Raw genomic sequence first — 13,155 nt, 5'->3', positions numbered from 1 at the left:
ATGAAACTTTCATATCATTAACCAACCAACCTTAATAACTACAAATGGAAAGCTCATAGAGAAACAGCTTTAGGCAAAATATTGGCAGTTATATAAATATTTCTTACAGATCTCCTGTAGATGTCTGCTTATGAAAACACCCATGTCTATGCAAATGGATGTAAATTAAAATCAAATAAAAAGTTGGGCACCATAATATCATATAAAGCAAATATTTCTTTATGATTAGAGTCACTTTTTCTCATAAACAAGTTGATAATCTATTTTAAAGCACTTTTTAAAATTATAATGCCACAAGGAAAATAAAAGAGAACAGGATAAATCCAATGTTTATGGATAATTAACCATTTTAGTCACTTTTGCAGCTCATATCACATAGCCATATCTCATGTTTCTTTACAAGATTCGTTACTTGCAGTACAACAATTTCCAAACCTATGAATATTATGTCTCAGGGGTTCAAGCCATTGAGGTTAACCTAGTGTATCCCATATTTATATAGTTCACTTTTATACCTCAAGATTTGACTGTCTAGCCCAAATCTCCATGCACTTATGCTGACCAGAGTGTGAATAAGCATCACATTCAGCACACTATATCAGTTTATCCCTTACCTCCTGTGCATAGATTTAAAATTTTTGACCCCCAAAATAATCTCTTAATAGCATTTTCATGAACTTTTTTGAAGTTGCCTAATACATACCCTATAAAGGCTGAATTCATAAGTACTAAGAGGGGCTGGTGCCATGGCACAGTAGGTAATCCTCCACCTGCAGTGGAGGTGCACCATATGGGTGCCGGTTCTAGTCCCAGTTGCTCCACTTCCAATCCAGCTCTCTGCTATGGCCTGGGAGAGCAGTAGAAGATGGCCCAAGTCCTTGGCTCCTGGCTTCGGATTGGCACAACTTTGGCCATTGTGGCCAATTGGGGAGTGAACCAACAGAAAGAAGACCTTTCTCTCTGCCTCTCCCTCCTACTGTCTGTAACTCTACCTTTCAAATAAAATAAATAAAATTTTTTTAAAAAGTACTGAGAAGAATCAGGAAAAAGTCTCACAGGCACATACTTGCCCAGTTTCATAAGCAAATGGAACTCAGCAGTGATCCTCACCTTAGTGCCCCAGAGAGAGGGCAGACCGGCACTGGTGGAGTGCTTTCTTTTCTCTAACCTTAGCTATTTTTCCATACTCTATTTCCTTAGTTTTGACTTCCTGGGGAAAACAGGAAATACTGTGACTTGGCAACTATTTTAGCTTTAAAGGAGGTTGTCTTCTTTTAAAAAAAAAATATTTATTTATTTAAAGGTGGAGTTACAGAGAAGCAGAGGTAGAGGCAGAGAGTGGGCGGGCGGTAGAGAGAGAGACAGAGAAAGGTCTTCCATCCACTGGTTCACCCCCAAACGACTGCAATGGCCAGGGCTGGGCCAGACCCATGAAAGGAGCCAGAAGCTTCATTCAGGACTCCCATGTGGGTGCAGGGGCCCAAGGACTTGGGCCATCTTCTGCTGCTTTCCCAGGTGCATTAGCAGGGAGCTGGATTGGAAGTAGAGCATCTGGGATTCAATGGGTATTCATATGGAATGCCAAATGCTGTAGGTGATGGCTTTGCCTGCTACACCATGATTTTTTTTTTTTTTTTTTTGACAGGCAGAGTGGATAGTGAGAGAGAGAGACAGAGAGAAAGGTCTTCCTTTTGCCGCTGGTTCACCCTCCAATGGCCGCCATGGCTGGCGCGCTGCGGCCAGCGCACCGTGCTGATCTGAAGGCAGGAGCCAGGTGCTTCTCCTGGTCTCCCATGGGGTGCAGGGCCCAAGTACATGGGCCATCCTTCACTGCTTTCCCAGGCCACAGCAGAGAGCTGGCCTGGAAGAGGGGCAAGCGGGAAAGAATCCAGCGCCCCGACTGGGACTAGAACCCGGTGTGCCGGTGCCGCTAGGTGGAGGATTAGCCTAGTGAGCTGTGGCGCCGGCCATTCTTATTTTTTACTAAGATATATTTTCAATTAACTTTATATACTTATGATTAACTCTATACTAAGTAAAGAGTTCAACAAATTGTATGAACAAAAAGAAATTTACCTCAACAGTTGAGACAAGGACTGTTCAAAGTGATTGCATCTTAAAGTGTTAATTTCACTTCTATAGATTACCTTTTAGGTGCTCTATTAGTTATTACAAATCAGGGAGAACATATGGTGTTTGTCCTTTGGGGACTGGCTTATTTCACTTAGTGTAATGTTTTCTAGTTGCATCCATTTTGTTGCAAATGACAGAATATCACTTTTTTTTCTGCTATGTAGTAGTCCATGGTGTACATATCCCATATTTTTTTATCCAGTCTTCAGTTGACGCATATTTGGGTTGACTCCATATCTTATATATTGTGAATTGAGCTTCAATAAACACGGCTGTACAGATAACTCCTTCATATGGTGATTTCATTTCCCTTGGGTAAATTCCCAGGAGTGGGATGGCTGGGTCACATAATAGGTCTGTTCAGATATCTGAGGTATCTCAAACTGTCTTCCACAGTGGCTGTATCAGTTTACATTCCCACCAACAGTGGATTATCTGTATAAAAGCCATTCTAACGTGTGTGTGTGTGTGTGTGTGTGTGTGGTGAAATCTCATTGTGATTTTGATATGCATTTCCCTGATGGCTAGGGATCCTGAACAGGCTTAATTAAGCTCTAGCTCCTTACTGTTGCCTGGCACAGAAGGCCATGTCCTTACATACATCAAGAGAAAGAAGAAGTGAGACTTTTCTTTCAAACCCAACTATTGTTGGTAATAATTTAAAAAACAAAACAACACCCATTACTCAAGGTCTATTAAGCACTGTTCTGAATTTGGGTAAGAAATTTCTGCAGAATAGAATAAATAATTCCACTATAATTTTAAAAGGACAGAAGAAGGCTATTCAGTCATTGTGGTAAAGACTCAACATTTAGGAAGAAGGGAAAACCTCAAAGGGGTTCCCTTTTAGCTGGGTTTAATAGAATTCATTATATTTCCATTGCATTTATAATATAAATGTAATATGTAAATATGCGGTTAATAAAGTAATACTTAAAATAGTATGCTGTTACAGGAAATGAATCTTCATACATTTTATGTAGACAACTTTAAATCTGAAGGACATGACATCTGAGAAGTTTCCTTAGTCTCAGGAGACAGAACCTAAAGTAGTAGGTTCAAGTTTGCTTGTATTTTCATATATTTAGAGAAATGAGAAGTTAGAGTTACAAAAGACTTCAGAGTTGACCTTGTCCAGCACTTAATTTTCAGTTAATAATAGTATTTAACACTGATATTGGCATGACTACTTAGCAGGGACTGTTCTTGGCATTTTCGCTATATTGAGGCTAATTGAAGTAAAGGTCTTTCAAGCATCGTGCAACTGGACCTCAGTTTGCAAAAGGTGGGGTTGGGGGGGTAGGGAGAGAGATAGGAGAGAGACAGATAGGAAAGAGAGATAGGAATGAAGGAGAGATAGGAGAGAGAAGGGGGGAGGGAGGGAATAAAAACTACATACGCTAGAGGGAAATTATAAAGAGAAAGAATAGTATTTTTTCATATTAAAATATAATTTTGAATTTTATAGAAAAATAACCAAAACTATACCACATTTTCATCTTTATTTGAGCATCAAAGTTACTGAGGATACAAGAAAATGAAATGAAAAAGCAGGTTAGAGTATAAACAATCAAAGGTTTTATTTTAGCCACTTTAAATATAAGACTTTTAATCTAATCATATCCTTTCTAAACAACTGCTATTTAAGAATTAATTCATGAAATTAAGCAATATACACCAAAAAGTGAGCAGCATTTGTTGAAGTAAAAATAATTAGGAATCACATAAATAAAACATTCACTTTATGCAGGCCACTGAAATGTGGAAGTGTTTTTAAGAAGAGCAAGACAATATGCATTCATTTGTTCCTTTATTTTAGTTTTATCAACATTCCTTAAGGATAGGTTAAAAATAATATATTAGCCTGCTACTTATACTGTTAACATTCATGTAATATTAAAGCTATAAGGGAATCAAGAGATCATTTAATTCAAATTGCCTGTTTTGGGATGGAAACTTATATTTCAGGAAAGTGAGTTGCTTGATCAAGGTGACATGAATGTTTGAAGGAAGGAACACAAAATGAGACTACCTTTAAACATTTAACAACGCTGAGATGTTTAAGACTTTATATGAAGTTATACTTTTCAGGAAATATGCAATTCAGATACTGAGATCAGCTTGAGATTCTCATTACTACTACAAATTTCATAAATGTGATGCCTATATGTTGCGGACTGGGGATTTTATAGCTTTCCTATTTGTAAGTTTCATGATTTTAGTAACTTATTTTATAGTTTAGTCACTTAATTTTTACGTATACATGTATATACAATTATGCTTATTACACACAAGTAAAATAATTTAGATACAAGGGAGTGTTCCTTACTTACTACACATTTGTGAGAAAATATATGCGATAAAGGAGGGAAAATAGGTGTTTAGAAAGGAAAATGTACAGTACAAGAAAGTAAATGTCTTAGATAAATATTCCAGCAATGGAACTAATGTTAGTTTCTCATTCAGGAAGCAAAAATATATCTGGCTGTGATAATACATACAACCATGCTTAGTACACAGGAAGTTTTCAACAAGTGGAACACAGGATTCAGTTCCCTAACACTGAGTACAAATTCCCCATCCAATTAACTTACAGGTGTTCAATATTTTGGAAATTAGGGACGAAAGGGGAAGCAATGTGAAGAGGATGTAGATAAAGGGGAAAAGGAAGCAGAAAAAGTAGAATAAAAGCCAAATGGACTTGTGAGTACTCCACACAGAGTCATAGTAAAGATTTTTTTAAATGCACTAATATTCCTCATTGCCTTCATTTTAAATATGGTACATTCATGTGTCATGAGGCAGAGGGATCATTCAAAATCTGTCAGAGCAAAAATAATTAAATTTGATTTTTCAATTATATGATTTAAGAAACTATATACAAAAGAATACTTCTAAATTTGGCTAATGGAAAGAATCAGTTTAGGGCTTTTTTTTAATTTTTAAAGACAGAGATACAGAGAAAAGGAGGGAAAAGAGAGAGAGAGAAAGAAAGAGACTGAGAAACAGAGAAAGAAAGATATCTTCCATCTGCTGGTTCACTCCCCAAATAGCTGCAATGGCTGGGGCTTCTTTCAGGTCTGCCACCATGGTGTAGGGGCCCAAGGACTTCAGCCATCTTCTGCTGCTTTCTCAGCTGCATTAGTAGGGCACTGGATTGGAAGTGGAGAAGCTGGGACTTGAACTGGGGCACATATAGGATACTGACACTGTAGGTGGAAGCATAATCGTCTAAGCCACATCACTAACACTGGTTTAGGTTTTAAAATCTTAACTAATAAGAGAAATGGAGGTGTTCCTAAGTTGCCTTCAATAAAAATATCATGGTTTTTGGAGCATATATTTTCCAAGAATTTTAGAAATCTTAGTTTCTCTAATTTGAAATTTAAGCATTTGGCATTCTCATTCAGCCAAAGGCTACATAAAAAAATTTATATGACTAAATGATTCTCCATAACACCAGGGTAAGTTCATATGTGTTCATAGAGTCAAAACCTATGCTACAAAAATAAATTCTGGTGGGACTTGAACAATGTTTTCAATATAATTGTCCTATTTGTAACAAGAGGAAAATACTAAAAATATAACCTTCCTTAACAAATTAGTCAATAGATATAAATTTTCCATAGTTGTTTTTACATATTTAACCAGAAATGTCTAGGCTGTGAGGTTCAGAGACTGTGCAATGGGTAAAGGGAAAATCTTGGCAAGGTGTCCTTTTAGTCTTCCCCCTTCTTAAATATTTTATTTTATTTATTTTATTTTTTAAAGATTATTTCTTTATTTAAAAGGCAGAGTTACAGAGAGAGAGAGGCAAGGGCAGATAGAGAGATTCTTCAACTGATTGATCTTTCTTCCATTTGATCATTCCCCAAATGGTACAATGGCCAGGACTGAACCAGGCCGAAGTCAAGGGCCAGGAACTTCCTCCTGGTCTCCCACTTGGGTGGCAGGAGCCCAAGCACTTAGACCATCTTCCACTGCTTTCTCAGGCCATTAGCAGAGAGCTAGACTGGAAATGGATTCAAACTATTGCCCTTATAGGATGCTGGTGCTGCAGGTAGCAACTTTACCCACTATGCCCCAGTGCCAGCCTCATAGTGTTCCTCCTTTTAACTGTGTTACACATCTTGACACAGAGACTGCTATTTTAAGGTGTGACTCAACAGTTATGATTTTTTTTTTTTTTTGGACAGGCAGAGTGGACAGTGAGAGAGAGAGACAGAGAGAAAGGTCTTCCTTTGCCGTTGGTTCACCCTCCAATGGCCGCCACGGCTAGCGCGCTGCAGCCGGCGCACCTGGCTGATCCGATGGCAGGAGCCAGGTGCTTATCCTGGTCTCCCATGGGGAGCAGGGCCCAAGCACCTGGGCCATCCTCCACTGCACTCCCTGACCACAGCAGAGAGCTGGCCTGGAAGAGGGGCAACAGGGACAGAATCTGGCGCCCCAACTGGGCCTAGAACCCGGTGTGCCACCGCCACAAGGTGGAGGATTAGCCTGTTGAGCCACAGCGCCAGCCAACAGTTATGATTTGATTCAATGATATCTCCCATCACTGGGTAGTTGAGCCTTGGTTTTGTCATCCTACTTACTGATCTCCTGGGTAACCTGTTGTGTGTGAAACAGACTCCACTTGAAATATTTGACCAGCTTCTCCTCTCCTGCTGCTATATAGGAATAGTTTCTTCCTAAGTCTGTTCTGAATGTTAATTAAATATTTACAAAGTGCTTCAAAATCCTTGGTGAATACTAATTTAAAAATAGCAATCTATGTTCATTTGAATAAGCAGAAATTTTTGCCCTCCCATAGTAAGGGCCTCTGAGTTTAATTCAAATCAATTTCAATGACTGAGGGGAAAAAAAAGCCAGGCACCTCCTATGAACAAGATCCTGTGCCAGATGTGGAGATAAAAGTAAATTTTCCAGGACTATAAGATGTGTCAGAAATTACAACATTTCATATTATTTAATTCACATCATTTCTCTGTGGGCTGAAAAGTGAAAGTAGATGCAAAACACTCACCTTTTTAGCATTAAGCTTTTACATTGTTCCTTAACACATAATCCTGTATCTAGTTACATAAAGATGTGGTATTTTCTATATATTAACATATTATTACACATTTTATTTATTAGGTTTTTGAAAGTATTTTAGCATGAATGTTCCATTTATTGTATCCAAAAATAAAAATAGCATCAAAGTCTTTTTGCAACTCCCAAAACACAGTTAGGGAATAATGATCATATGCTAAAAAATGTGAAATGCAATTTGTGCTGTGCCCCATTTACTACAAAATCACTACGAACAATGCATTTTGTACAGTATATTGCTCCAGGGAAACTGGATCAGCATCAGGAATGAATAAAGAACGCTGCATTTGAAATCAGCTAATTCTGCTTCAGTGCTTTTAAAAACTATTTGTTATGATATTACTTCCTGTCAAGCAAATAATGTGATATTTTCCTCAATAAAGCTAAACAGTTGCTGTAATTTCAGCTTCCCTCATTTTCCACTTTTTAAGCACTAAATATTTAAACAATGCAGACCTGGAAGTCTCAAGTCAGTCATCTGCTCCATGCATCTCCTTGCCTAAGGTATAATAATGACCACACTTGAGCCTGTTGTCACACTGACATACACAGTGGCAGCTGTCCAAGTCCTTACCTGCCCACAGGCCAGGCCCATCCCTCTTTCTCCCATGCCATGGGGACATGACAAATTTAACTCCAGGGCATCTGCTCCAGAAGCCTATAAAACATGGAAAGAAAATGAAAGAAAAGGTAAAACTCTACGTAACAGTATGCCTTCACCATTGATAACTCAGCAAAGGTCACAGTTTTCAAGTTTAACTATTATGTTTTCTGCATCAAAGCTATCTGGGGGGTACATTCTAACTCCCAAATTAAGATGTGTAGAACCACAACAATAACATCAACCATAAATATTTACTGGGTGCATGTAAAGTGCCACCCACTGCTGTCCATATTCTGATAAGTCTCATAATCTTTGCATTATTATATTGTCCATTTTATGAAAGGGAGAACTGAAGATTGGGGAAGTTAGCTTAAGCCTGGTTACTGACACAATGGAGACTAACTCAGCTATTTGATAACACATTTTTTTTTTCCTATATAGCTTCTATTGTTATAGAAACAAACCTTACTAATTCTGGATAATTGATTAGGCAAACGATTAGACAAGCACAGAAAAATGTAGTAAGCAGGCCAAAAATCAATTTTATCATATTTAAAAACAGTCCATGCTATGACACATGAAGTATTAATAGCTTTGTATAACATTAATAATTAAATAGTAATCCTTATTTAAATAATTGATTCCTTAATATACAAATGAATCCTGTCAAAATGAGCAAAACAGTTCACCCTGATTATTCTTACGAAACTTGAAGACTATTAAAATTCTGGAGACATCTTCTTTAAAAAAATAAGTTAAGAATAAACAAGATGTGCTTTTAAGTGTATTGAGTAACTTGAGAGATGCTGGATAAACTGAACAATTCAAGTTTTATGTTCATTTACCTAGAGTTCACCTATCTTTTAGAATTTTTCCAATGCCATAATGTCCTTTTAAGTAAGGCCAGCTAGAAGCTTGCATCAGTTTCAATAATGTCATGTCTATCACCTTATACAAAGGCTTAAAAATGTTCACACACTCTGACCATACCAGACCTTTCTTCAGGCCAACAGCTGTTTCCAAGCCGTCTGTTTCCTTTCTCACTGTTGAAGATTCTGGTCTATTTTTTCCCGCTTTTTGAATTTTAAGTCGGACCTCATGCATCCTAAGAACTCAGGTTAGCTTTTCTCCATCACCTTTCTCGCCCATCTCTCTTCATTAATGAGACTGCTTTTTCTTCTGCATATTTCTGAAAGTCCATTTGATCATTCAACCTGTTTTCTAACGTGGTCTCATTATGGTTTCTGCTTCTCTAATCCAGTTTTAAAATGTTTCATGTTATTTGAAAATGATTGTAAATCATTCTACTTTTTTTTTTTTTCCTGATGGTTTGGTAGAGAGAAGGAATAAAGCACAGACTGCTGAATTCTAAGTTCTAATCCTAGGTCTGCTACAAAAGACCTGGGGATATTTGGGAAAGTCATTTATTTCTCTTTGAATCCAGCTGCTTATCAGTAAACTGTAGATAATATGTCCTGTTTTAAAACCATGTTATATGAGATTTACCAGCTTAATTAAAAGATTATGAATGAAATTATATGAAATCTGCCCTTTTCATTCTTTTCCTTACTTATGTTAAATATTTCCTTTAGTGGCAGGTATTATGGTACAATCAGTTGAACTGCTGCTCAGACACCTGTATCCCATATTGGAGGAGTGCCTGGTTTGAGTCCTGGCTACTCTGCACTTCCAATCCAGCTTCCTACTAATGTACCTGTGATGCAGTGTATGAGGGCCCAAGTACTTGGGTTCCCTGCCATCCACATAGGAAATCCAGATAGAGTTCCTGGCTTCTGGCTTTGGCATGGCCCAGCCCTGCCTGTTGCAGGCATTTGGGGAGTAAACCAGCAGATGGAAGATCTCCCTTGTCTCTCCTTCTCTCTCTGTCACTCTGCCTTTTAAATGAAAAAATGAATCTTAAAAAAATTATTTTAGACTTCCTTATGCAGCTGAAATGCAGCAATTAATAGCCAATCAGTATAATGATTGCATTTTGTATAAATATTCACATTATGCATAATTCATTGCGAACTAACAATTGGCTAACGGTAGATAATAATAGCTAATAATAATTGAGCATTTATAATATGCTAGATATTTTATTAGGTCTTTTGAATATTTTTATCCTCATTACAATTCTAAGAGGTAAGATATGGCATTACTCCTTTTTACAATTAATAAAACCAAGGCATGAAGAGTTCAAGTGACTTCCTCAATATCCCAAGGGTTATAACTGAGAGTAGGGTCTTGAATCTAAACATTTTTACTCCTGAACCTGAATTCATAACCATTATTATAATTTATTGGAAATTACTTATTTCATGGATTTTTTTACAGTGTATTAGGAAGAACAAAAGAGTTTGACATTACCACAGCTTGTAACCTTGAAATAAAAATTAAAATCTTGGAGCCAGTGTTGTCTCGTGGCAGGTGAAGACACTCCTGTGACACTTAGGTCCCATATTAGGGTGCCAGTTTGAGTTTGGCTACTCTGCTTCAGGTCCACTTCCCTTGCTAATGTACCTAGGAAAGCAGTAGAGGATTGTCCAAGTACTTGAGTCCCTGTCACCCATGTGAGAGTCCAGAGTAAAGTCCACATGGGAGACTCAGATGGAGTTCCTGGCTCCCTGGTTTCATCCTGGCCAATCCCTGTCTGTTGGGGCCATTTAGGGAGTGAACCAGCTGTCTCTCCCTTCTGCCTTTCCCTCTTTATATCATTCTGCCTTTCAAATTAATTAAAAGCAATTAATTAAAAACTACCTATCCAATATAAGGTCTTTCTCATGACTAATAATTAAAATTTCCTCCTTTAGTAACACAGACGGTAACACCCACCCATAGGACAAGCCTGGAGAGGCCTTTGAAATGGGCATGTAGTCTTCAAAAACCGAAATAATGCTGCTCAAGGTGACACTAAGAAAGCCCAGGGGAGAAAGTGAATAGTCATGTGGCCTCTGCTTGAATATTCCTGTCACAGGATGCACCAACTGAAAAGGCAGTTAATTCCATTTCCAAGCAACTCTATCTATTCAAAAAGCCCTAATTGCTGAATTAGCATGAAATGTTAAATTAACTGAAACTGGGCATGCATTTTGACTCTTGTTAGTCACAAGCTTTTTAGTTTAACAATTTAGCCCAGAGTTTACTCTACCTCACCTAAATGACTATAAAATAAAATAACCCATTGAAGGCAGTGATGTATGAAATATGCTGTTTTTAACTTGCTACATTATTTATTTATCATCCATCTATCTATAAGAATTTCTTGGGTTTGCATCCTACCTTGTCTAATAGCTATACAAACCTGAACACATGTTTTTACCACTTTTTGTCTGTTTCTTCATCTCAAAGAAAGTAGAAAACAATAGTGCTAACTCATTAGGTACTTGCTGAAAGGTATAAATAAATAAATTTTAACAAAAATAGATTATTCAGGGCCCAGCACTGTGGTGTAGTGGGCAAAGCCACTGCCTGCAGTGCTGGCATCCCATATGGACACCGGTTCGAGTTTCAGCTGCTTCTCTGCTTTCTGCTTATGGTCTGGGAAAGCAAAGGATAATGGCCCAAGTCCTTGGGCCCCTACCCCAAGTGGAAGATCTGGAAGAAGCTCATGATTCCTGGCTTTGAATCAGCTCAGCTCTGGCCATTGCAGCCATCTGGGTAGTTAACCAGCAGATGGAAAACCTTTCTGTCTCTCTCTCTCTCTCTTTGCCTCTCTCTGTAACTCTGCCTTTCAAATGAATAAAATAAATCTTAAAACATAAATTATTCAGAGTAATACTTGGAATATGTAGTAAATGCTATGTATGTAAACATAAGCAAATACTGTCTGTCTGTATCTACCTACATACCTACCAATCTACCTATCTATACAATGATATCCTCTCACTTGCTCTTCCCCCACCTAGATCTGAAAAGGATTTAAGGTAAATCACATTGCATTACAGTATTTATAACTGGGTTGGGGGGAGAGAGACAAGAAAACAAAATTATCTGAAGAATTCTTGGAAGGGTGGCTGTGATGTGCTTTCTAAATTCTCTAGATATCTTTATAAAAACTCGCACAAAATTATGAGAGCAAACTACAAACACTTGTGCAACATGTATTCAAAAAAGTTAATGGAAAATATAATTAAAAGATAAGCTTAATATAAAACATTTTGAAATTTATGAATTTTTCATAATACACATTACATGAACCTTTTGAAGATCTTGTGTACAACAAAATCAGGTACGAAAGTCTTCCCTTTTCCTGTCATTACTTCCTCCTCCCTTTCCCTTACCTTCCTCATCAGTATAGATTTAAAGTTATTGGGTGGGGCAGAGAAAGGTAGGTGACCACAAGCATGAGGGCTCAGTGTGATGAGATCTGGCTTCTGTTTTATTTTGACTGTGCTAGGAATAGGATGGCCACTTGGTTTTGGTCTTTTACTTCTCCATTGGACCCTCTTTGTCTCATCATACCAAGGATGGTCAGATTCTTGTCAACCCCTCATCAGATCCCTGATGTAAAACCTGGAGCCTTGGGTCTTAATCATCTCAAGAACATTGGTGTCATTTACTCTGTATGGCTTCCTTGTGTTGGTCAGATACAAACTTGAGCTCTGGTTTTGTAGTTTGCTTTTTGCTTCATTAAAAATACTTGTAGGTGGGCAAAGTCCTGTCTTGGAATCTAGGATTAAGCAGGAATCAGACAGAGGTTTCCATTCACATGGAGCTTGCTATATAACAAGCAGGACAGAGAAATTATTAGAAATGGCTAATGATATCTTTGTTAATCACTGCTTTATTAAACGCTGTCAAAGAAAAGTAGAGAAAAGATGCAGATCCAGATTTTGAGGAGCCTGAAGCTTAAATAATTTTGAAAACTTTCATTAAGACAAAGAAATTAAAAATTATAAACTCGATTAGATACAAGGGCTTGGAAGTGGTGTGCACCAGTAAGGGCTCTGAGGCTGAAGCTTCGCTCATTTCATGGTAAACGGGGTTCTTTTTGGAGAACAGAGGATAGGAAGGTTTAAGTTACCTAGTCAGAGGCCTCAAGGTTGAGGAAGAAAGAACCTTCAAGACCAAGGGAACAGCAAAGATTTTGAGTGGGGAATGAGTTGGAAGATTTAAAATATATATATATATATATATATATATATATATATATAGGAGCTGAAATTTAGAAAACAAACCTATTTCCTTGCCTGGGGAAATAGGCAGGAGACAGACCATGGAAGACTTGTTGGTCCAGTTAAGGATTTTTGAACTTAGAAAACATGGAATGACTTCAGAATGATTGAGAACAAAGGAATTAGTAGAGCTTCTGAAGATAAATCTGG

The 13,155-nt window shown here is 37.6% G+C and overlaps 1 protein-coding gene across 1 annotated transcript in view; it reads right to left on the bottom strand.

Annotated features, from left to right (window-relative positions):
• DPYD (dihydropyrimidine dehydrogenase) overlaps window positions 1–13,155 on the bottom strand; it is a 962,084-nt gene that overhangs the window by 318,537 nt on the left and 630,392 nt on the right. The window contains exon 16 of the mRNA XM_008264835.4: window positions 7,799–7,882. Coding sequence (XP_008263057.2) covers window positions 7,799–7,882 — 84 coding nt within the window. The remainder of the gene's footprint in view (window positions 1–7,798; window positions 7,883–13,155) is intronic.

This window comes from Oryctolagus cuniculus, chromosome 7, assembly GCF_964237555.1.
Source record: "Oryctolagus cuniculus chromosome 7, mOryCun1.1, whole genome shotgun sequence".
In the NCBI taxonomy this organism is placed as follows: Eukaryota; Metazoa; Chordata; class Mammalia; order Lagomorpha; family Leporidae; genus Oryctolagus; species Oryctolagus cuniculus.
This window is presented reverse-complemented; position numbering and strand designations above follow the sequence as displayed.